The 26,262-nt window shown below is 43.0% G+C and overlaps 1 protein-coding gene across 13 annotated transcripts in view; it reads left to right on the forward strand.

Moving 5' to 3' along the window:
- Positions 1–26,262, forward strand: part of Ttll5 (tubulin tyrosine ligase like 5) — a 228,384-nt gene that overhangs the window by 151,294 nt on the left and 50,828 nt on the right. For all 13 annotated transcript variants that reach the window (XM_021201541.2, XM_021201542.2, XM_029540627.1 and 10 more), the window contains one exon: positions 17,241–17,436. In XM_021201541.2, coding sequence (XP_021057200.1) covers positions 17,241–17,436 — 196 coding nt within the window. The remainder of the gene's footprint in view (positions 1–17,240; positions 17,437–26,262) is intronic.

Consider the following 26,262-nt stretch of genomic DNA (forward strand, 5'->3'; position numbering starts at 1 on the left):
ACATTTGCATTCTTTCCTTATTTTTCATATTAATTCCTTACTAAAGTTTTTATTTATAAATGTTTCTCCATTCTGTGGATTGCCTTCTTCCCTTTTGAACAGTGAAAAAAATTTTTTTACAGATTTATTTATTGAGGGGTGGTGGTGCATGCCTTTAATCCCTACACTGAAGAGGCAGAGGCAGAGGCCGAGAGACTTCTGTGAATTAGCCAGCCTCCTCTGCATAGTGAGTTGCAGGACAGATGGAGCTACAAAACAGGGTTCTCTTGGGGTTTGTGTGTGTGTGTGTGTGTGTGTGTGTGTGTGTGTGTGTTTTGGTTTGGTTTTTGTTTGTAATGCATATGGGACTTTTGTCTGCATATATGCCTATGCATGCATGTGCCTGTCAGACCCTCTGGAGCTGGAGTTGCAGTGTTGGTTGCCTTGTGGGTGCTGGGAACCGAACTCAGATCATCTACAAGAGCGGCAGGTACTCTTAACCACTGAGGCGTCTCAACGGTGTAACTGCTTATTATATATAAACATGTCTGATTTAGATGGAGTACAGCTTGTCTCCTTCTTCTCTTCTGTATGTGACCTTAGAGTCAGATCTGAGGAACTTTTGCCAGCTCCAAGGTCAGCAAGCTTTGGTGGGTTGTGGTATAGTTTGAGTGTTCACCTTGGTTCTCTTGCTGACCCAGGTAGGCCAGCCACTTCAGCTTGTGAGAGGATTGCAGAGTATGAATGTCAGTGAATGGGGCTCATGAGGGCCATCCCATGAGAATGAAAGTTAAGTAATTCTGAGGAGACTGAGGCAGAAGGACTGCTGCAGGTTCAAAGCCTCGTGGACTATATAGCGTGCTCATGGATACCCTTAGCTACAGTGGAAGGCCCTGTCTCAAAAAGCCAATTGTTCAATTTAGTCTAGAAGTTGAGTGAGTCTGTGTGGTTTGTAGTGAATTCACTTGACCCTTTTCTTCCCAGTGCTACCCAACTTGAAGTTCTGTCCTCCAGAACCACTCTGAACTTTTAAAAAGTTGTTTCTTTTTGTATCTACCTTGGTATTTGTCATAATTTCTAATTTTTGTTTTAGATGTTATCTAAAACCTTTATCTGTTGTTGGTATCTGTAAGTATGTTTAGAGCTTTGTGTGGTTCTCCCAACATACACACTCTCCCTCCCTCCCTCCTTCCTGCCCTCCCTTCCTCTCCCCACCCCACCCCCGCAATAAACTTAAGGTAGACCACTTGGTAGGTTCATCATTCCCTGACATTGTTATCATGGCCGTGTCATTGAAACCTTTGGCTTCACTGTATGCCGACAGAGAGTGACCCTCTTTCTGTCATCCTGTCTGTGCTTCCGGAAATTCTCTAAGTCTCCTCCCTAAGTCTGGCTTGGGACATGTGATTTGTCTAGTTCTGGACATTTTGCATAGGGTCAGAAAGAGCCACGTCTTTATTTTTATTTCTTTATAGCCTGAAACCTGGATATTCTTACCTTTAGAAAGCTAGCTACGCATCCCTGTAGGTGGAACAACAATATGAACTAACCAGTACCCCCTGAGTTTGTGTCTCTAGCTGCATATGTAGCAGAAGATGGCCTAGTCGGCTATCACTGGGAAGAGAGGCCCCTTGGTCTTGCAAACTTTATATGACCCAGCACAAGGCATGGCCTGGGCCAAGTAGTGGGAGTGGGTGGGTAGGGGAGCAGAGGTGGGGGGAGGGGTATAGGAAACTTTCGGGATAGCATTTGAAATGTAAATAAAGAAAATAATAATAAAAAAAAAAAAAGAAAAGAAAAGAAAAGAAAGCTAGCTACACAAGTACCATACACAAGACCGCTCCATGTGCGCAGTGGAAGCAGTAGCTAGACTGTAGTTTGCTAACGTATGAGTCCTCTCGCCATCCCATTGGTAAGCAGCATCCGACTGGCATCTGCACTGACTCTCTTGTACATGTCTGTGCACACGTGTAAGTATGTCTACAGCATCAAGTCTAGGAGGTGGGATTATTACATCCAGTGATAAATTCACTTGAACATTTTCTAGCTCCTGTGAAACTGATCTGCCGAGAGATTCCCAGACAGGAGAACTGAAGCCTGCCCTGCTCACTGCATCCCCACCTGTGTCTCCTGCCATTGAGCTTTCCAGCTGTTCTGCTGGACCATGCTTGTCCCTCTCATTTTTAGTGATGGCAGACTTAGAAAAGAAGACTGCATCTTCAGATATAGCAATGGTAAGGGTGTTTGTTTGAGGCAGGAAGCCAGAAGGATAAAGGGTCCAGCAGGCCCTCATCTTAGTCTGTTAGACTGTAAAGCTTCACTGATTCAGTCCATGTGCTTAGATGCTTTCTCTCCTGCTTCTGCTCTTGAGTGATGTGTCCCAAGGAACCTAATCTTCTCTGATCCCTCATTAACCAAGAAAGTCAGTGAGCCCAGGAAGCTGAGTGAACTAAGCTTAAGAGAAATATTAAAGAGGAAGGAACAAATGGTTTGATATATTTTTAATATAGAGTATGGAAAAGGTAGAAATGAAGGGGGCTGAGGAAAGGGAGGAAGGTTACTCCCAGTAATTGGAAGCAAATGCTGGTGGAGAAGGAGGCGGTACCCTCGCTCTTCCTGTAAACCCCATCCCAACAGAGAGCAACGGCTAGGGCATACTTTTACCCTTCCCTACCTGCACAGGTCCAGGGGCTGCAGAGGTGGTGTTCTCCAGTCTTGCACATGAGCAGTTTCTGTAAGCCCTGGCTAGCATGGCTTCAGAAGGCAGGTGCGGGCAGGTAGGGGCAGATGTTGAAGAGTGAGATACGTGTACTGAACCTCCTCAGGCTGCCTGCCCCTCCTCTGTGGGCAGCTGGTAGTCTGTTGACCAGTGGTTTACCAGGTTTACATGACGATGCTTTCTTGAAGGGACAGTAAGAATGTTTGTGGGACACGGAGTCACTTTTGATTAGTTATAACCCATTTCTTGAACACCCTTTAATCCTAAATTCTTGTCGTGCCAGTGGATAGGAGGGTGTATTTGGAGTCTTGGGCCTTCATGGGTCATAGTCCATGCTGGCCACAGTGAAACTGAGGTATGAAGAAGAGTGAGTGTATGGGCTCACCTCACACTTTTGACTTCCAGATAAAAAATGGGCATCTGGCATCTGCCCAGCCATAGATCCGAGGAGGAAAAATAAAACCAAGTTAATACATATGGCTCCTGGTTACACTGACTCCTGTCTAGAGTCACACTGTCCACACACCCTTGGGTGTCCATTTTGTGGCCAGGATGGCAGTGTGTGCTTGTTATCACAACACTAGGAAGGCAGAGATAGGAGGCCAGCCTAGGCTACATAGCAAGTTGGAAACTAGCCAACATAGGGAGACCCTGTCTCAAAAACAAAGTCCATTTTGCATAAGAAGGAGGAAAAAAGAAATCTTGGTTTATGTGCCAAATAATCCCCCCTTTCTTTTTTCTTTTTGATTTTCTGAGACAAGATTTCTCTGTGTAGCCCTGGCTGTCGGACAACTAGTTCAACTCAACCAGGTTGGCCTTGAACTCACTGAAATCTGTGTGCTTCTGCCTCCTGAGTGCTGGGATTAAAGGCATGTGCCACCCCTGCCCAGCCAACAATTCCCTTTTCATTGGAACCATACAAGGCAAATGCAGTGGTGAAACAGGCTTCAGTTGGTGGGTGATACTGCAGGGGCCAAGCAGCCACCCAAGCTCTCTGGCTCATTTGGTCCCACATGCAGGAGTCCTGAAGGTTTAAGTGAGATAGCACTCAGCAAGGTGCCTAGTGTCCACCCTTTGTCCTCTCATCATTACACTGATACTATACTTAGCCCAGATGTAAACATCTTTTTAAAATTTGTTGTTGTTTAGTTTTTGAGACGGGCTGACCTAGAGCTTGCATTCCTCCAGTACTGGGATTAAAAGCTATAAGTCACACCTTACTGAAGTGATTTTAAAAGTATTTTTGGGATGGTTGTAGATTTTGTGTTGAGTCCATGGTCCCTCCTGAACTAGTGTTTTTTTTTTTTTTAAACAAACTGTAAGGTGTAGGCTAAGGTTTATTTTTGTCTATGTATGTACAGTTATTCTATCTGTAATCCAGTGACTCTTAAAAGATCACTTTTGTTGGATTTGGACCTTTGTCAGAAATCATTTGAGTATGTCAGTGTGGGTCTTTGGATAATTTTAGTATTCCTCCTATGGCAATGATAGCTAGAAACCCCTTGGCAGTGTCTGTTTTGCATGCTAATTTTTGGTGGCTTATTGTACATGTGATGTCATATGGATTTGGACTCCAAAGAATCCCTCTCATTTCCTCTATGCGGGTGTAGACATGACTGAAGCCTTCTTTTTCTCAACTGTAATTGGAATGATACTACCTCTGCCGACAGCTCGCTATGGAGCAAGCAAGGAGGAGGGATAGACGAGTCAGAATGCTCACACATTTAGAACGTTCTCATGGTGGTAAGGGATGGCGGTAGGGGCAGTAAGACCCGACTGAGCCTCAGGCCTTGCTGTACCCTTTGCAGTTGCCAGGCTGCAGTTTTCCTGTCCTTTTCACCGCGTTCTCATTGTTAGAGCATGAGTATCGTGTTCAGCTTCTCTTCTGCATGTTACCTGAATGGTGGTGTCAGCCGGTGAGGTCTGCGTGTCTGGCTCATGGACAGCTGTACCCCACCACCCTGACTGATGATGTCTGTGGCCAGTGGGCTCTCCTCCTGTTCGGTGCTCTGTCCTCCTGTCCGGTGCTCTGTCCTCTTGTCCGGTGCGCTGTCCTCCTGTTCCGTGCTCTGTCCTCCTGTCCGGTGCTCTGTCCTCCTGTTCTGCTGGATGCTAGTCCTGCCGCCTGGGGTTTCTCTCCCCACTGACAAATTCTGTTCATCTTTTGAGACCAAGATCAAATGTCATGTCTGTTTGAAAGCCTTCCTTGATTTTTGTTCATAGAAAGTTGTCCCTTTTCGACTGCTTTCTGAAGTTAAAGCTAGTAATGTCTTGTTTCAAACACAGAGGCCAACTTTGTGGGCAGTAGCAGGAGTTTTTTTTTTTTCTTAACTAAAACGTGGATGTTTCGGGGCTGGTGAGATGGCTCAGCAGGTAAGAGCACCCGACTGCTCTTCTGAAGGTCCTGAGTTCAAATCCTAGCGACCACATGGTGGCTCACAACCATCCGTACTGAGATCTGGCACCCTCTTCTGGAGTGTCTGAAGACAGCTACAGTGTACTTACATATAATAAATAAATAAATCTTTAAAACGTGGATGTTTCATATTTACATAAATGTGTCCATTATGTGGCATTAAAATGATAAAGGCAGAATAATTTAACCCCCATGATCTGGGACAGGACCAAAGCAAACACATGAACACGCCTACGATGCTCATAGGTGACTGCGGGCACTCTTTCCTTTCTTTACACTTTTCAGTACTTACATAGTTCATGATGTGATTTAAAACATAAAGCCATATTGATTAATCTTATATTGTTTGATGTATCCTACAAGTTGATATTCATTGGGATTTTATAGCAATTTTGATAAGATTGTATTTTGTCATTTACAAGAGAGGGATAAAAGGCAGGAGAGGAAAAGGAGATTAATATTTACTGACATAAATTAATAACATTTAAGACTGACTTTATACCACATCTGTGCTTTATTCCCTTTATCATATTTATTACTGAAAAATGGCTATAATGTAAGCACTGCATTCTTCCTGTGTGACTGTTTAAACAGTCCTACAGATGGTTGGATTTGTCCATGGTCACATACCATGATGGGAGGGGCGTCTGAGCCTCACCCCTTTTGGTGTGAAAGCTCACACTCTTTCCAGTGCTGTAACTCCCTTCCCTTTAGAAGCAAGGAGGGAAGTAAGCATTAGTCTTTGCCTGATGTCATTTCCGGCCATTTAGACCTCTTTGTTGATGATGTTGTGCAAAGAAAACATGGGGATATTTGTCGACGATGCAAAGGAAAATACTTCTGAAAATAAAGTGTCGCTTGGTGGCCTCTGGGACACAACTGTATATGAGCAAGTGAGTTCAGATTAGCAGAAAATATAGTTCAGCAGTGTAGATATCTTCATCAGTGCCAATGGAATTGCACAGGTGGTCGGTCACCTGGCTCCAAGTGCCAGTGTCATTTAGAAGCCTTGTGTATGGGGAGAATCTGTCAGTAGCCTAAACATGCTGACTGTGAACGGGTAACATAGTTACCACATGGGTTAAATGTCTGCTTGCTTTGCATGCTCATGCCCCTGATGTAACTCACTGGCACAGATTTGAAACACTAGGTAGGGCAAATTAGGGCATGTCTGTTTTATACGGGAACCCTTCTGACTCTAGGGGATGGAGATTGTGTAGGATCTGGTCCTCTCATTTTAACAATAGCCTGAGCCAAGCAGGTGTTGGTCAGTGTCATCAGTTCTAACTGTCATCAGTTATTTCATCAGTAAGCTAAGCACACAGTTTAATAGTTAGCATTTTAGAGAGAAACCATGATCAGGAAAAGCGTATCACAAAGAGGTAATGAAAGATAGCCTTGTTGCCCAAGCATGAGAATCAGGCCTTAAGATAAACAGAGATGAACCCTGTGTTTCTCCCTCAGCAAGTGCAATGTCTCAACTTGGAGCTTTGGCTTCAGTCATTGAGTGCATACTCTGTGTCATTTATTGCTTCCAAACTGAAGCTCATTTGCTTCTCTGTGCTGGTGGGAATGGGGAGGTCAGCTTACCAAACAGCATGATGCCACTTCCTGTTGGTCTGAGAAATGCAAGGAAGAACAATAGGTAAGAAGTGGTTTGATGCTTCCAGTAGATAGTTTTTACATTGTCCCAGCAACTGTTCTGAACACTTCAGGAGTTCGTTGACTTCTGAAGTGACTTTCCCTGAAAGGATCTGTGAGCAGTTGTCAGAATGCAGACCCATCAGTGAGGTGGCAGAATTCGTGTTCTTAACTACTTTGTCAATGATTCAACTTATCAGAATCACCCAGTGAGCTTATTAGCATATGTTACTGGGTGGAAGTAGCAGGGTGGAAGCAGCAAGAAGTGAGATCAATGTGTTTTCAAATTTCAAAGGTCTGATCCCCTGAGGCAGGTTGCCCCCATGTCATGGCAGCTTTGTCCTTTATCTAGCCTTTCTAGAAAGTCTCAAGCACATTTCAGTAAGCAGCCTCTGGCTATGTGCCATAGCTCTGCGCCTGCTGTCGCTGAAGGGTTGCCTCTGCTGTTTGTGTGCTGATGGGTGACTTAGACTCGGGCTCCCAGAAGCAGTTCCCTCTCAACTGCAAGAGAAAAAAAAGCTTGACCGGAAGTAACATTTTAACACCCTTTGGCCATTCTACTTAGACCGTAATCCTGTTTTATGATTTCCCTGATGCTTTAGTGTTTATGCTTATGACTATTTCATGAGTTATAGAGAAAGAAAAAGGACAGGTAGAGAAAATGAAGACAATGGGTAAAGTCTTCAGGGTTGTGCTTTATTTCCCTTGGCTGACTGAAGGAAAAGGACAGAGAGGCAGGTAGGTCAGTGGGTCCAGAAAAGCTGTGAACTTGACAGTGCCTGCTGTTGTGTTTCTTAGGGGAAGAAGAGAAATGAAGGGAGCCAGGCTGAGGCTAGAATTCTCCACTTTGACAACTTCTGCAAGATATTTGTGTATACTGGGTTTGAACCTAACTACAAGTCAGTGTGAAGGTCTTAGAGACAAGGATGCCAGTCACCCCAGGCAGTCTGCACATTCACAGTCACTCTGAGCTTTCCTGGCCTGTCTCTACAGGGTGTGGAAGGTAGGAGAAGGCAGCCCAGCTTTCTGAGGGCCAGCTGTGCTTGTGTGTGTCACAATTACTGCCTAAGACATCAGCCCTTTCCCCTCTAGTTGACAGAAGTCCTACAGAGCTGGGCTCCGTCTTGTGGAAGGAACTGGTGTCAGGGGTCTCCTGTGGCAGTGATCGTCAAGGTTGCTCTTTGCTCGCTTCCTTTTAGTTCGCAGCTGCAGTTTTTAGGCTTCATGTGGTATTCATGTGGTGTACTGGTTATGCCAAAATAAAGAGCTGGATCAAAGACAAGACATTTCTTGATCATAAGGCAAAGAATCAGTCTGTCTTTTTATATCCAGAAAGCTAATAGATAAAGGATTCAGGAGTCTCTATCTACATAACTAACTGGCTGGCTTCCAGAATCCTGCATAAGTCTTCTAGTGGAGGGCTGTGAGCCTAACCTTTGAAAGGTTTGGTTTTATGTCTAGCTTTGTGTTCCATGAAACTTGCTCCCAGAGTCTCTGCCAGACTCACCAAGTCCAACTCTGTCCTTATTTCCTCCTCCTGAGTTCCATCAATCATGGGGTGGAAGGGGTGTGGAGACAGCAGAGGTCTGGTTCACATTCCGTATTCATTGTCAAGTCCAGCTGGCTGTGATCTCGCTGTACTTTAAAAGGACAGGCTTATCAACTCCCAGCATTTTGACATGATGCTTCATTGTATTCTTCCCAAAGTCATGTCATTGTCACAGAGTTATTTAATAAAATCAAAGCAGTTAGCCAAAATAGACCCCAGACAGCTTCCCGACTCCACTCCTGCTTCTCCCTCACCGAGGGAGTGATCTGAAGCCCTCCCTCTCTACTGCTTGTCATTCTGTTTTACATTAGGATCTCATTTGTATCCTGCTCATGGTCTTAATTCTCTTAATTTCTTTTTCTGGCTCTGAGGGTGGGATGGGTGAGAGCTTAGCTGATTTAGAACCACCTCGTTTCAATGTTTCCCTGCCTTGCTTCCGGCTTTTCTGCTAAGATGTGTAGTAAGCAGCAGGAGCCACATGTGTCTTCCAAGTGCTAATTGATATACAGTCATCTTTCGTTTTCAGGGCACATCTTGGTCCGATTCCAAACATTAATTCGGGGACAATGAAACTCACCAGGAGTCAGGCTCTTGAATCAATCTTACTTTCTCTATTAAATTACTATATGGAAAGAAGCGGTTCTTATGACTACTGATACCTGATTTATGTCTCGGACCTTGAGATAGTGACTCAGTGTGTGATTAATGTGAAGGGAAGGAGCTCAGACGCTGGGAAAGGGAGAGAAGAGATAAAGATAAATTAGATGCTGAATACATAAACTAGTAATTGAGATGTCAGTTGCAGGTCAGAATATAACAGATTAGCGCCCCGATGATTTGGCAGCTCATGGAGAAGGGAAAGGGAATCATGTTGGCCCAGCACTGATTCATGAGAAAACTAAGTCATGTTAGACTAACCTCATTTCCCTTCACTGTAGAACCACTCTAGTGAAAGAAGATTGGGACAGAAAGGGATGGCTTTGAGTCGTTTCAGGATTCAGCATAATGAAATCTCTTGTGTACTGAAGAGAAATGTGAATGAGAAAATGTCATCATTAAAGTTATAACCAAATGGGTAACTATCCAACAGGCATTCAATCTGCAGTTGGTAATAAGACCTGAGACTGTGCTGTTGGCTAACTGAGTTTCCATTTTTATCAATGATTTATCTTGGATGACAATCAGGATTTAGAATGATTTAAAGACCAGAATTGCTGTTCTCTATGAATTTAATGGAGGAAAATTATGAATTCAAACATTCAAGGATGAAGAAGGCTTACAGGTTCAGATAGGCTGAGTATAACAGACTACTTATGACATGGAAGAACTGGCAAACACTGGTAAGCCCAACATGGTGGCTCAGGCCTGGAGGCAAAGGCAGAAAGAATGCAAGTTCCAGGCCAGCCTAAGCTACATAATGAGTCCCTGTATTTAAAAAAAAAAAAATTGACAAAATTTCCAACTGGCATTTTGTTCATTGGGTCAAGTTGAGTTTCTTGTGTTTCTACAGTTTAAGACATTGAGAACATATGACTTTTATTCTAAAAACAAAACAAAATAAAACAATACAAAACAAAAATGAGAGCATTCCTTTTGCAAAGGTGTAAGGGGTATGGCCCCTGCTGCTAATTCTGGTTTGGGTGGAGAAGAGCTGAAGAGATTGATAATCTCCATTCCTAACTGCTCCTCCTACAGACGGTGACATATTTATTCTGCAGCTGCCCTGGTCAGTGACATTGACTGTTCTGCTCTCGCTCTCACGGCTTCAGCCCATTTCCTTTTCTTCTTTCTTGTGTTGGTTTGGTTTTGTTTGAGGATGGTTCTTGCTTCGTAGGGCTGGCTAGTCTGGAACTCAATATGCAGACCATGCCTTGAAACTCACAGAGATCTGCTTGCTTCTGCCTCCCATGCACACAGATTTAAAGTGTGTGTGCCACCATATTCCGCTTCAGCCCCATTTGTGCACCCACTAGAACCACGTCTCTTACTTGTCACCCAGGGATAGTACTTAGTAGGGAGATTGGAGAGACCAGTTCTCCTCTCTCCAAAGTAGCCTTGCTTCCCCTTGCTCCTTGTACCCTTTTTGTGTTGCCCCTCCTGTCCTGCCCAAGGACTTAGGCTTCCTCTCAATGGGAAGAGCATTAGTAATTGAGCACCTGCTCTGCAATGTGCTAAATGTTGTACATGGGTTGTCATATTTAATCCTTAGCTAGCCCATGAGAGCTGGAGTCAGTACTTACTCCCATCTGAAGAAATCAAGGCACAGAGGTTAAATGTGCTGCTTATAATGGCAAAGCCAGGACTTAACGTAGCAGTCTTGTTCTAGATCTCTGTGTCTCTTAAGTGGCTGCTTTCCATTCTGGGGTGGTACAGAGCCAGAATCTCAGCTACTCCAGAACTCTCTCATTGACCCAACTTATCCTTTGGTTTTGACCCACACACTTCTTTTTTCCTTGTTCCTTGAATTATTTCTTTAATCCTTTCCCAAAAGCCTTTTATCATATAAAATAAACAAAATATTTTAAAGCCTCTCTCCCTGTTCTTGAGAAGGAAGCTTGGCCTTCACTTAGGAATTCATGTAGCACATACTTTCAACCCCACATGTAGGTCACCAGACAGTCACGTGACTTCCAGAAGACCTGTGTGCTGTTGGTATTTCTCATACTGCCTCTGCTAGGTTCTAACATTCCTATGGGAAAACCATCTTGGTGAAATTCCACAGGTGTAAAACAGGAGGGAAAGAAAAGAAGAGTAAGGGCTGGAGAGATGGCTCAGCGGTTAAGGGCACTGATTGCTCTTCCAGAGGTCCTGAGTTCAGTTCCCAGCAACTACATGGTTGCTCACAACCATCTGTAATGGTCATCTGATGCCCTCTTCTGGTATGTCTGAAGAAAGCAACAGTGTACCCACATACATGAAATAAATAAATAAATCTTTTTTAAAAAGAAGAGTATTCTCTTACCCAATGAGCATACTCAAAGGTTAAGTGCAGCATGTTTCTTGAATGGTCCTGAATCATTCTCAGAAACTTACAATTATAATCCAGCACATAAGGCCAGAATCAAAGCTCTGACATCAAGAGCCGAACCATCTGACTTAATACACCATGGAAGTGATGTTAGGCAAAGTCTGTCCTGTGAGCACTGTGTTTCCAGTCCACGGTTACTAAGTTGTAGTTAGGTTGTAATTAGATAGACTAACACTTGTTACTTGATGGCCTGCTTTCCTGTTGCTGGATTTGTCTCTAAATCCAATTGGACTTTTTATTCCCATTGGTGGAAGTAGTTCTGAATCACACGTTAGTTGTATTTCATAAACAAATGCTTTTCCCCTCACAGAGCCTCTCTCAGTGTCATGTTACTGTGAAACCACCACCACCTGTTGACTTTCTTCTTCTAATTGTATACGATGCTCTTTTTTTCTTTTTTGAGATAGTCTTACATTTTATCCCAGGCTAACCTCACACTGACAGCAATCCTCATAAGTTTGCCTCAGCCTCCTGAATACCAGGATTGCAAGGATGAGCCATAATGCCCAGCTCTACCTTTGTCATTTAATGTCACTCTATGTCCTCAGGATGCTTTTCAGGAATGACCTCTCTCCCTGCCTTACCTCCCCAGTTCACCCCAGTGCAGGGGCTCCCCAGTGTTTGCTTTGTATTCATTCTCTCTTTTCCTCCTTCAGACCTTCATGATCAGGCTAATAGGATGCCATTACTGTTGTCATTTAGACCATGTCACCCACTGCTGTCCTAGGCTCCTCTGTACCAGTGTGCTGCCTTCTCAACCCCTGCCACTCCTGACTTTATTCCTCCAGATTGTGCCATATTTAATAGGTGTCTTTTAAATTGGTAAGTAGGTTAAATTGCCCTGATCAAACAACTCTACATGCTAAATGGATTTTATCATGTGGTCCCACTATTACAAAGTGCATGGTTTCCTAATCAGAATTTGGAAGCTGCTATATTGTATACACATAACAAAAAATATTAACTAAGATTTTAATTTCAAATGAAAATGGTATAACTTTTGGGTTTTTTTTTTAACTTGTATCATTTACATGAATATTTACATGCTCAGTGTGATGAATTTCAGTGATTTTGTATATCTGTTCACAACATTCTTGGCCTATTTCCATCACACTCGAGAGTTCCCTTGTATCTGCTCCCTGTGAAGATGTCCCTCTCTTGTGTCATGCCTTTGTGCCTCTTGCCAATGTTAGTAGCACATTTTTCTCTCCTGGATCTGCCTTTCATTCAACTCAGTGTTTCTGACATTCACTTATCCATTGATTGTTTTAGTAATTCAGCCATTTTATCAAGTAGTATTAAAGTATATAGATATATATTTTAATATTAATCTAATTTCCTAATGATGGCTCCAATTCTTGATAAATATTTCAATGAAAATTTCCTACAACATTGTTGGTAGCCATGTTCTTTTATTTAAGCAGTTAACTCATTTGCGTAAACACGTTTGCTTTCACAAAGACCCGACAGTATCCTGCTGCATTGCTTTATCCCATTATCAGTGTACAAGTCGATCTACATAATCACCAGTACTTGATACTGTACTTGACCAAACAAGCCCCTGTCCCTGGTTTGTTTTGTTCTGTTTTGTTTATTGGTTTATTGAGAACGTGTCTCTCATAGCTCAGGCTGGCTTTGAATTCCTGATCCCTCCTGCTTCTGCTTCTCAAGTGCTGGGATCACAGACATCTGGCACTACATCCAGCTGCAATTGTAATCATTATAATGCTATAAAATGTCATTTGAATTTCTCTGATGACCACTGATACTGGGAACTGGTGTGCTTATTGGACATTCATATTTTTTCACTCATGAAATATCTTTTCAAATCACATTTTTAGTTGTTTTCATCCTGTTGTTAGGGTCAGTTAACAATGCAGACTTTGTATATTAACAGTAGAAATTCTTTGTCATGGACTGGAGAGCTGGCTCAGCAAGCAGTCAAGAGCACTGGCAGCTCACGACTGTCTGTAACTCCAGCTTCAGGTCTTCCAAGGGCAAAGGACACCAGGCACACACAGTGGACAGACAGACATGAAGAAAAACCACCCATACATAGAAAAATAAATTTAAAAAATATATTATAAAAATTTAAGTTAAAAAAAAATCCTTTGTCACATTATATGAACTGCAAATACTCGTCCCCACAGTATGGCTTACTTATTCTCTTAGTGATGTCCTTTGCTTGCTTTTATTGGTTGAGACAGGGTCTCTTGTAGAGGCTAGATTCAAGCTCACTATGTAATAACTAAGGCTGTTTCTGGACTCTTCCCAAGGGCCAGGATTACCAGTCCCCACCATGACAAGAGCATTAATGATGTCTTGTTTGATTTTATTGAAGTTCAATTTCTAAACTTTTCTTTTATTAATTAGAACATTAGAATTCTAAGAAGTCTTTGCTGACCATAAGGTTTCAAAGACATTTTGATGTATTTTCTTCTAGAGGCTTTATGACATTAGCTTTTAGGTTTAAGGGGCTTGACGGACTTGTTTGTGTACTGAGTGCAACAATGGTCCAGATGGCTGTTTGTTTTAGCACATGCAGCCCTTGACTTCATGTCTGATGCTGTCAGAAAGGACTGCACAGCGCTAACTGCAGCAGTGGGTCTTCTGCCTGCAGAATGATTCACTTTGTTTCAATATCCTGCTTGTTCTCACCCCCAGAGAAGTCTGGAGCTCTGGCAGCAGTGAAAGAAGTCCACAGGTTGGGGAAAGAATAGAAGGATAGTAACATTTAATAGTGGGAATGTTTCCTTTTAGTTTTCAGACTTCCACTTGAATTCCCTCTTGAGTTCCTACTACAAGTCTATGGGGCGGACTGTTTCGTCTCCATTTTGATGATGAGAACATTTAAGGAGTTAACTGCACTAAGGGCCTTGGCACAAGGATCCTTCCCTGCTCAGGCCTTCCTTAGCCTTATAGTAGATCGTATGCATGTGACCTAAGCCTGCCTGGCCTTAGAGCTGTATTTAATGAAATCTAAAGTGTTCATTCTGTGCAAAAACAGTCTCGCTTCCCGTAAGGTACCTGATCACATAGCTTCCTGTGATCAGTGCTGTTCTGTCCCCTCATGGGAGTCCTTTCCCATCTAGAGGGCTTCCTGCATGTGACATTTGTGAAGATGAAGCATAAATGATTTCAGTGTTCCAGTGTATCTCGTGTGTGTGCGTGCGTGTGTGTGTGTGTGTGTGTGTGTGTGTGTGTGTGTGTGTGCACAACTATTTGAAGCCAGTAACACCCGGGGGGGGGGAAGAAAACCCAAATTCAGTACATGCCCCAAGATTTTTGGATCAGGGAATCTCACAAAATTTTAATGAGAACAACCAATCTCAAAATTTTGGTGGGGGTAGAAAACTGGTTAAAAAGAATGGTTATGAAAATGGGGGTAGACTTTCAGATGGATGTCGGAGCCATTATGTACTATAGGAAGAAGAGATGTATTAAATTCATGTGCCAGAAGGCAGGGGAAGCCTGCTGCAATGTACATGCATGGTCCCTGTCAGTTATCAGAGCATGTGCATGCTAGAAACCCCAAAGACTTGTGCTTTGAATCTGAGATAATGTTGTCCAACTAACCCCATGACACTCAAGCAAGAAGGTTCTCGTGGCACTTATTACGTTACACAGTTAAGCACCCCCACCCGTACCCAGAGCTGGGCTATAAAAATTCCTGCCTTTTTGCTAAAAGCCTCCACTGGCTTGAGAAACTTCCTTTTGTGATTTGCAGCCTGAGCTTATGTTACTGATGAGATTAAAAACATATTTCACTATAAAAGTTTATGGTGTTCCAGCCTCTTCAGTATATGTGGAGTTGGAAGAACTTCTTATCCACTTGATTTCTTGCCCACTGCCCTACCCTGTGCATCCAAGTGCCCTTGTTCACATCCCTGAGAACCTTGGGAGCATCTCCCCAAATCAAGGGCATGTTCCTGATTCTGATGCACAGCAAGAAGACACTGGAATGAGCACCTCGTGGAAAGGCTTGTTGTTAAAACAGTTCTTAGGCCCGGGCGTGTTGGCGCACGCCTTTAATCCCAGCACTCGGGAGGCAGAGGCAGGCGGATTTCTGAATTCGAGGCCAGCCTGGTCTACAGAGTGAGTTCCAGGACAGCCAGGGCTACACAGAGAAACCCTGTCTCGAAAAACAAAAACAAAACGAAACAAACAAACAAACAAAAGTATGAAGTCCATGTTACTTTCCTAATACCTACTTACTGAACCTAGACTGTTCCCTGTGGCTAGAAGTTTCTATAACCATCAATCCCAAAATGGAAGCAGAATTTCTGTGGGTGTTTTTTAGCCTTCTTTTTAGTGACTAATAATAGTTCCCTTTGGAGAGTTTTTAAATAATATTTTCACTAATTCTTTGGGAATTCCTTACACTGTATTTTGATCATATTCCTCCCCCAGTCCAATTTCTCCCAGATCTATAGAACCCACTGAACTTTATGTTCTGTTGTAAAAGCAGGATCTAGCTTAGTTGACATGAAAATCTCAAGATAATTGAACCCAGTGGCCTGTCCTCTCCCTCTGTCTTCATTTGAAGGAGAGGCCTTCCTGCCTTGACCTTCCCCGTCTTTAAACCCCAATACCTGTCTGGCGTAGTATTACACACTGGGATTCCCAACACTGAGAGGTTGCAGGCAGGAGGTTTGCCAGCTTCAAGCCAGCCTGGAAGAGCTCATGTAAAATAAAATAACCCTGAATGGTCTTCTCATTACATCTTCCACTCACAGCCTCTCGGTGCCTTTTAGCTCCTGTTATCAGTCATTTGTCTTCCCTCACTAAGGAGACAAAAGGTAAAAGTCTCCAGGAACATTAAAGCAAAGATGTGCATTCAGACCCTCAGCCCCCACATGAGAAGGCATGTGCAGTCAGTATTGTGCTTGTCATCTCTGCATAGGGGAGGGAGAGACAGGAGGAGCCCTGGGCTCACGGGGCTTCCATTCTGACAGGGAGAGACCCCTGTCTTAGAAGAAGCTAGAAAAGTAATTGAGGAGAGCACTCAATACTGACTTCTGACATCTACATACATATGAACACATGTACACATACATCTGCGTATACACACACACACACACACACACACACATCTCTGTTTCCTTTCCAAAACCATGTAATCCCGTCTTACTCTCACTCGGTCCTCTGCCTTCGAGTTAGGCTGACATTGCATTCATTCACTTAGGTACTTGTTTTCCATGGTGGTCACCATATTCCTCCATATGTTCAAAGTCCTTTGGTAAATATTAATTATGTGTTCATACTATTATGTTTATGGCAGCACCAGTGATAGGTGTATTTAATATTTATAGACATGCATTGAGGTATTTTCCCAGGAACTGCTAAAAATCAGATCTTCTCAAAAGCCAAATAAGACTAAGCTCTGAGGCTTTTGATCCTGTTGGCCAAGAAGGTTAGCTGGTAGCATGGAGTTGAGCAGTTTCTATGGAAGCCAAACTGAGCACCCCATCTCTGAGCAAGAAGTGTGGCTTATTGGAAGTTGAGACTACAGGAATGCAAAATCTTTCACACATGAACACATTTCACAGACATACTTTTTGGTTTTTTGAGACAGGGTTTCTCTGTATAGCCCTGGCTGTCCTAGAACTCACTTTGTAGACCAGGCTGGCCTCGAACTCAGAAATCTGCCTGCCTCTGCCTCCCAAGTGCTAGGATTAAAGGCGTGTGCCACCACGCCCAGCCTACAGACATACTTTTAACTTGATACTTAGATATCTCTTAATTTGAGAAAAGTTGGGAAACAAAGCGGAGAACAAAATGTACCAGAATGTGGCTTGGTGGAGAGGTCAGGTAATTTACAATACAAGTAGCTTTCTAAATCTAACTGGTATCTGGTTCTAGATTGTTCACATCCCCATGTGGAAACATGCATTCTTTCTCTCCACAGGAGCCTCCAGACAGGTGGCTTTGCCTGGGAGGGTGAGGTAGAGAACAACGCATACAGCAAGGCTACAGGGGTGGTCCCCCAGCACAAGTACCACCCCACGGCAGGCAGCTACCAGCTCCACTTTGCTCTCCAGCAACTCGAGCAACAAAAACTTCAGTCTCGGCAACTTCTGGACCAGAGTCGAGCCCGGCACCAGGTAACTGAAAATCATGACATAGTGTCTTCCTTCTGTTGGTGAGACAAGTTGAGGGCAATAAATGACTTGTTCCCTAAAAGTCACCATACCTGCCAGGGATTGTCTCAGTACCACTCTCAAACTGTAGTGTTCCGCATCGTCGGAAGATGGTTGCTAAACTGGTGTTGGGCATGGTTGCTGTATTTGAATTTGTATGACCTTTATTGCTATGTTTAATTTTTCTACTGAATGATCTTACTAGCCTCCCAATCTAATTCCCAGTTCCTTAAAGCTGCATTTTTGAGCTTCTTGATTTGTAAGCGTTACAATCAAGTAATTTTAGCCTCCTGAGACTTGGTACAGATAAATACATAAGAGTCCTTCATGATCTTTCATAACTTGCAACTTCTGAAAAATCTTTGTAAGGTAGGTTGTTTGATTTCTGTTCGTTCAACAACTATTTGTTTAGTGCCTGCCGTGTGCCAGGCACTGTTTTGGACATACCAGCTCTTGGATGAGTGTGTAGGGAGCTATAGTATACCAATTTAGTCCCAGTTACAGAGCAGACATGGCCCCAGAAAAATGTTGGGAGAGTTGGCTCTGCACATTGGTTGGAACCAGTGACCGTGTCCAGTGTGAGGGTTATTTGGTTGAATTAAAACTATTTCTGTGAGCTTCTTTGGTATTTCATTATAGAGGGAAAAAAACTTTTACCGTTTTTCCTGCCCTTTGCTTCTTTTTCATAAATGTATAATACATACTGTGCATAAAGATGAAAACAAAGTTTCAATCTTTGTTTTCTTCTGTATGGAAAGCCCTCATTATGCCCGATCTCTTTACATATCAAATACTAAAATACCTGAGAAAGTCAACCTGGGGGAAGAAAGATTGATTTGGGCTCACAGCTCTGAGGTTTTAGTCTGTGGCTGGCTGACTGCATTGTTCCTAGGCACATAGCAAAGCACAGACAGCATGGAGGAAGGGCTTGGTAGAGGAAGCTGCTCACCTCTCGACAACCAGGAAGCAGAGCGGACAGTAAGGAGCCACACCTAGTGACCCACTGCCTCCATCTTGATTATTGCATCATAAGGGCTCTAGCTTCATGATCTAACGATTTTCTAGAAACATCTTCACAGCCACAGGCAAAGGTGTATTATGCTAATTGTTAACGTGTTATTCTAATTAGTTGACAGTCCAGGTTAGCCACCAGAACTGTTACCCAGAATGAAATGTGCTCATTGTGCTTTGCCTGCACAGGTCACCTGATTGGATGCAGCTACTGTAGTTTGGCTGATCAATTAATACATCATAATTATAATAAATTAATATAGTTTATTATATTTATGCAGATATAAATGCAGGAAATTGCGAATAGCTCTTTGGATTATTTTTACTGGAGAAAACGTCAGGCCTTTTAACTAGGAAAACATAGACCATAGCAGCACCTCATCCTGACTGCATGTTGTCTGCTGCTACATAGAGATGCCCTCACTTAGAGAATCTTTGAGGCAGGAGAATCGAGGAAGCCATTTTGCATTTTCACAGCTGCAGATGTTAAGTTTTGACACTTTCTTTTATCAATCTGTAATTTTCTTAAAGCTATTTACATTTCAAAACTTCCGTCATGTTAATTAGCCAGCACTGCCAATTTATTCAGATGCTGACCTGTACAGACATGTGTGAATATAGTCAAGAAATCAGTTGAATTTATGCCATTGATCCCTTTTCTTTTGTTTCCCCCTATAAATCTGTGATTGCATGCCCGTGAATGTGGTACCTCGTGCATATGGAGGTCAACTTGTGGAACTCCATTCTGCTATACAGGCTCTGGGCTCATACTCAGGAGGGTTAGTTTGGAAGCAGGCACCTTTACCCACTGAGCAATCTTTCTGGCTCCATTGGTATTTTTTGGTTTTGGTTTTTTTAATCAAAACTATAGGCAGTTTTGGTTTTTTGTTTGTTTTTTATCATTATAGACGGTATGGGTCTGCATGTGCCAGTGCTCCCGTGCAGGTCAGAGGACAGCGTTGGGAGGCAGTTTTCTCCTCCCACCCTGTCGGGTCCAGGGCTGGAACTCTAGTAACCAGATTTGGCAACACTGGCCTTTACCAACTGAACCTTTTCCTAGGCAGCATGGGTTCCTTTTAAACTACATTTGAACACACTACAATGTGTATTAAATCTTCAACATAAGAAGATGTGAAGCGTCTTCAACATAAGAGCTGTTTACAGAGCACTCACATTTTGGAAAAGGAAAGACAATTTTTGCTAGTTTCTCCCTTTTAGAAACGGCTTCATTCTTGAGTACATCTCGTGCTTTTGATTAGCTTCCAGCAGCTCACATTCCTTTGAAAACTCCGAGCACCGCTATTCTCGTGTGGATTTTTTTTTTCAGTGAGGATTATCCTAGTTTAGTTTCACTGAATTATGAAATATATGGAAAATATGTTCTTTCAGATCTATCAGAGTATCTGTCTTAGGGAGGAAGCAGAACTCCCAAGAAGGGAGTTATCCTGTGTCTCCTGGAGAGAGAACAGAAAATCATTCATCACTCTGTGTGTGTGTGTGTGTGTGTGTGTGTGTGTGCGCGTGCGCGTGCACATAATTTTATCTCTGTCCCTTGTCCTTCTAAACCCTGATTTAGGTAAAGGTGAATAAGGGTCAAGTGCCAGGATTGTGGGAAGCAAGAGAGACCAAATCCCTACAGCTTTAGTAAGACAGCAAATGAGGTGTTAGATGTTCTAATTGAACAGTTTAGGGATGTGGAGCACTTTATTCAGAAGACATTGAAGTAGTCACTCTAGAGCAGAAGCAGAGTCCTGCTAGAGATCAAGCCTTTGGGCTTTAGCTTAGCTGTGCTATACCTGACCATCTTTATTACCACCACACTATTGACTGAAGCATGAGTTGCATCTCAGTGTGGCCTTTATCATTTCCCTTATATTATTTTCCAGGGGTGAAGATGGTATTTATCTAATGAACTCCCTGTGCTTTTAAGCCATTTTTGTAAAGTATAGGTAATTTGACTAATTGCCTCTTTATGATTTAAAGTTGGGTTTACCAAGCATGCATCCACAGGCGAGATGTTTGGAGACTAGTATGTTAAGGTGTCTTTATATTTACTATTGTGCTCAGGTACGTAATCATACAGTATAGATAGTGAAGTCATTCTCCTATAAAGAGCACCTTTCACAGTGATCTCGTAAAAAATGGGTAGACTGCATGGCTTTTCTTCCATTACGGGCATCCTTTTCTGCCTTCAATCAGAGAACTTATGTACTGACTGTAAGATGTTTGTTTGGGGAGGCAGGTTCCAACTCAGGGTATGAACTTGCATACAGCATATCCAACCATCTAGAGGGAGTCAGGTTTGCTCTTTGTTGCTGCCTAGCATTGTACTCACAAATCTAGAAACTGCCATGCACTGAGTTCACCCTTGAGAAAAATAGATCCTGTTACCTGGGAATAAAAGAAGAAAGTTACTTAGAGCCATTGGCAAAGTTTAGGGACAAAACTAAAAGAAAATAGTATGCATGATAAACAAAAGGAATGAATACTGGAACTGTGAGCTTTTATATGCTAGGAACTGAACCCAGTAGCTTGCAAAACTTTGCACAAGGTTGACAGACTTTTCCTATAAATAACCCTTGCTGGCCGTAGCATCTGTTGTGGCTCCTCGGCTCAGCCATGGTAAATGATGTGTTGTGCCTGTGTTTCAATATTAATTTACAAATTTAATTTACAAAAGCTAGCAGCAGGCTGGATTTGACCTGCAGGTCCTAGACTGTATCTCCCTAATCAAGGCGAGCAGAAGAGCCAGTTAAAATACTGACTGGCCATTCATCCCATTGCTCATGCAAGTAGGTCGGGGTGAGGCTTCAGTTGTTTTCATTTCTCACAAGCTCCCAAAGGATGCTAATGCCATTCTCTCACGGTCTCATCCAGAAGGAAGGAGATATGCATTCATTCATATTCATTCACCCCCTTTTCCCTCTATGTCTGTCTGTCTGTATGTCTGCCTGCCTGTCTGCTTGCCTATCTGTCTGTCTTTATATTTTTATGTCTATTTTTCTGGTAGGTCATTTTTCTGTCTTTTAGAAAAACTATATGTTTAAAACTTAGTATCAGTCTTATAAAATTTCATGCAGTCATTTTTGTGGGAACTCTGTTGCTATTTTCCTCATCCCATGTCCAGTCCCACAGCCTTCTCATAAGTAAGTTATCAGGGCACTTCTTTGCACACCCTTCTTATCAGGGTCCATTCTGCTCAGTGGTCACTGTTCCAGGATTCATGTCTTCGAATAGACAAGAGATAGGACACAATCCTCCCTTCTGTCTGGTCAGTAATGGCCACTACTTCATAAGCTCTGGCACGTTCGAGCACTAGTCCAGGAGCTGCTGTGTCCTAATTCACGGAACCCTGAGGTAGGGCTGGAAGGTAGCTCTTACAGACTGCCATTCTCTAGCTTCCCCGATTGCCACATCCGGCTCCTACTGGCTTCCTGCCTCTGTCAGAGAAAAGTGCAAAAGTGCTTTTCTTTGAACTGAGTGGGGGACTGACTTGCTGGGGCCACAGTGATTCCTGGTGACATCAGCATGAGTAGCACCTCATGCCGGGGTCCGGGTGGGGAGCTGGAGCAGCCATGAGGCACGACTGACCTGATTCTAATTGGCGACAGTGAGCTGATGTTATTCTTGGCACGGACAAAACCATTACTCAGTAGTCTCTGTTAAAGTGATCCTTTGTTAAACTTCTGCTCCCAGCCCCAGTCCCCCTGCGCTCCCTCCCACTCTCTTCTCGGCCTCTTCCAGACTGAAAAAGAGACCAAAAGACAGAAAACAGTTAAGGGCATTCTGGTGGCCAGGGCAGAATCGCTGAAGTCTCTTTTTGCAACAGTAGGGGTGAGGAGAGATTTTCAGCACATCTGACTTTGTCACGGGTTCTGTTTTCTTTCCAAAGGCCTTCCAGGTTTCAGAACCCCAGTTGGCCACATGAGTAGCATATCCCAGGGTAGAAAGGGTGTTCCAGCTGCATCTTCTCATCCCCCACCCATCTGCTTTTTACCTCCTCTTCCCACAGGGGCAAGTCTAACTTAAATCCTGTAAAGTAGCCAGTAATGTTCCTCCAGTTAGTAGGACCAGGACCATTTGCTGGAGTGTCTCGTCTGTGTGTAGAAATATCTGGGAGGCCCTAGGGGGCAACTTATTGCTGCCAATGTGTGTGTATTCAGTACTCTACAGGTGTGGTGGGGATCCCCATATAAACATCTGAGTCTTGTTATTTTGTTCCTAAAAGTCTCTTGCATCTGTCTAGAAAACCTCAGCCTCCTGTGGGGAGGAACACTCTTTCCCTCAAGCTTCAGCTGCTCTGGGTTTGGGAGCTGGGGGCAGAAATCCTTCTCTCTTTCAAGCAGTAAGCAGTAGCAGGGCCCTGCGGGAGGTATCCTTAAAGCCTTGTGTGTGGCAGGACGGGCTGGCTCCCTGTGGGTACCAAGGAGAGGGGGTCAGGAACAGGTACTGCTTGAAGTGTGGACTCCAATGTCATGTGTGACAGGCTGTCTTTTTGTTTCTTTTCCTGTGCACACACGTACTTGTGCACACTTTTCCCTTGATCTTTATCGGGAACTCATCTAACACTTGTATTTCTAGCTTTTCATTATTGATTTTTCTTAGGACACTCTAGTGTAGTAGATTTTGCCAAGGTAAAAACTTTTTTCTTTCCTATTGAAAATACATGAATGATGTGTGTGAAAACTGCCCTCACTGACTTTGAAAATGGCCACTGGAGACAGGCTTTGATGCTCCGTTTAAGTCTTCCCTGTCCGGGGCATGACCTAGAACAGGTTATTGGAATGTCTTTGGATGTCATTTTTTTTTTCTCTTTAATTGGGAAGTGATAAGGGGGGGGGGGGCTCACTAGGATTCTGGTTCTCAAACGAAACATTCCCAATGTAACCAAACCGAGCATTGTATTTGTATTGATGCACTGAGTCACCATAACTGCCTCTGATTAGCCCCATTTTTTTAAATGGGAGAAAAAATTATTCATATAACTTCTCCAGAGTCACAAAAGTAACAAGTGGGGAAACTGGCATTGGAGCCCAGGGATGTCAACATCTGACATCCAAACTCCACGCTGTGTGCCACTTCCATAGTGCAGATAGGAGTGATGCACTCAAAACTACATTGAAAAGTTATAGTTCCAACTCTCTTAACCTCTGGCTGTTCATATGCATGGTCTCAAGAGGAAATGTTTATTAAACCTATTGACGGCCTAGACCTGATCCTAGGCACCTCTCAGTGAGTATCTTTGGGGGTTTGTAGAGGCAGAGGTTTCGGAAACCTGCGTGCTCTGGCCTCGCTTGTGCTCCATCATGGAGTGGAAGGTTAGAAACTAATAAGTCATGCGTGCTCCTGAAATGTTCAACGGGCTTCCTGGTACGGGGCTTTGTACAGCCCTCTCTCTTCAGCCTTGGCTCTTTATGTTTCTTTTAACCCTGTTACTAATGATGCTTTTTATTTTTTACTTCTGTTGGGTGTTATGTGAAAACTGCCAGGGAATATGCAGGCATCTACAAATGTCACTGGCATTTTTGCCTAATTAATATTAGGTTTACATGTTTAATGCCCAGTGAGTCTGAATCTTAATGCATTGTCACACTAACAGACTGTAGTTTGCTATCCTGATTTGTTGCTAAGAGTAAAAGAAGTCCCCTGATTACCATCAGGTTGCTCTGTAAAGCTGCTGCAGTAATGATGTCCCTCTGTGTCAGGTGAATGTTGTCTCTAGTCCACTAATGAAGCCCCCCCCCCCATCAGAGCACCTCCCTTAGCAACACAGCTGTGCCAGGCCAGAGGACTTTGGAGACTTTTCCCTCTGTTCCTCCTCAGAAGTACTTCACCTTCTCCTTTACAATTTACAGACATGTCACTAATGAGATGAGGTATCAGCCTTGCTGCTGCTGCACTACTGTATACAATCCCTTAGCCATATACAATTACTCTATACAATCCCTTAGCCATATACAATTACTCTATACAATCCCCCGGAGAGAGGAAAGGAAGGTTAGGGAGACCTTAACTTGATTGTAGGTGTTCACGTAGCAGTGACTAAGGAGTGGGCTTATTCAACTAGAGCAATGGTTCTCAACCTGTAGGTCATGTCCCCCTTGCAGGTCACATATCAGATATCCCGTGTATCAGATACTTATGATTCATAGCAGTAGCAAAATTGCAGTTATAAAGTAGCAATGAAAATTATTTTATGGTGGGGGGTCACCACGACATGTATTAAAGGGTCACAGCATTGGAAGGCTGAGAACCTCTGCTCTAGAGGGTTAAGGTGTGCTCTGCTACAGAACCTCTCCTTATGCATCCTGCCTGTAGTTTCTGTCTAGGCACACATAGGGGAAAACTCAAAGCAGTAGCTTTGTGTAACATGATGAAAGACATCTTTAACAGGAAGAAGTCCATCCATCTGAGATGGATACAGGCACAGGAAAATTGTTTAATAAATACATGACAGTGAGGCCTGTGTAAGATGTACGCAGTAGGCCAACTGCATATGATTCTGGGCCAAATAAAACAAACCAGTCATTTCAGGACAGAGACAAGTCAGAGATCTATAAATAGAGAATTTAAAGTTGTGAGGGAATTTAGTACTTTTTACTATTTTATTTCACTAATCAGGCATACGGGATAAGATTCTGACATGTTATTAAGAAATCAGAGCCGGGGGGTGGTGGTGGCGCACGCCTTTAATCCCAGCACTTGGGAGGCAGAGGCAGGTGGATTTCTGAGTTTGAGGCCAGCCTGGTCTACAGAGTTGAGTTCCAGGACAGCCAAAGCTATACAGAGAAACACTGTCTCAAAAATAAAAATAAGAGAGAGAGAGAGAGAGAGAGAGAGAGAGAGAGAGAGAGAGAGAGAGAGAGAGAGAGAGAGAGAAGGAGAAGGAGAAGGAAGGANGAAGAAGAAGAAGAAGAAGAAGAAGAAGAAGAAGAAGAAGAAGAAGAAGAAGAAGAAGAAGAAGAAGAAGAAGAAGAAGAAGAAAAGAAGAAAGGGAGGGAAGGAAGGAAGGAAAGAAAGAAAGAAAGAAAGAAAGAAAAGAAAGAAAGAAAGAAAGAAAAAGAAAGAAAGAGAAGAAAGAAAGAAAGAAAAAGAAAGAAAGAGAAAAAAGAAATCAGAGGCCTTAATATACAATTAGTTTTCTGGAGCTACTAGCAAATAAAATATGGAATATGTTGAACTCGGTCTGAGCTCATTGCTTTGTTTTTAATTGACTTTCTACAGATTATACATCAGTAACTTGGAAATCCAAGTTTCATGATCCAGAACTTTTTGAGACCTGACATGCTACCACAAGTGGAAAATGTCATGCCATGAAACTGTTTCATGTGCAAACTGACTAAAAGTCTTGTATAAAATGACCTTACGGCTCCATGTATAAGGCAGATATAATACTTCATCCAATTGTGTGTTTGGACATGGGGCCCTTCCTAAAGATGTCTCATGATATAAATGGATGTAGTCTGTAATCTGAAATATTACCTAAGCATTTGGGGTAAGGGACACTCAGTGTGGCGGGGGTGGGGGATATCATGCTCACACAAACACACAAGAAAATTTGTTTTCCTCTTCAACTGGTGACAGTGTTAGGTTTAGAAAAGAGGTTTAAGTTTAAATGCATGTTCTCTAAAAGGAAATCAGCATAACACAGTGAAGGAAGGCAGCCGAGTGAGGTGGCTACTTGGTACCCGTGCATGCTATGAATCCCAGTTTACTACACAGTAACTCCATAGTCAGGGACACTTTGACATTTGTGTGCCTTGACCTTCTGTAGTCAGA

Source organism: Mus pahari, chromosome 7 (genome assembly GCF_900095145.1).
Source record: "Mus pahari chromosome 7, PAHARI_EIJ_v1.1, whole genome shotgun sequence".
NCBI classification, from domain to species: Eukaryota; Metazoa; Chordata; class Mammalia; order Rodentia; family Muridae; genus Mus; species Mus pahari.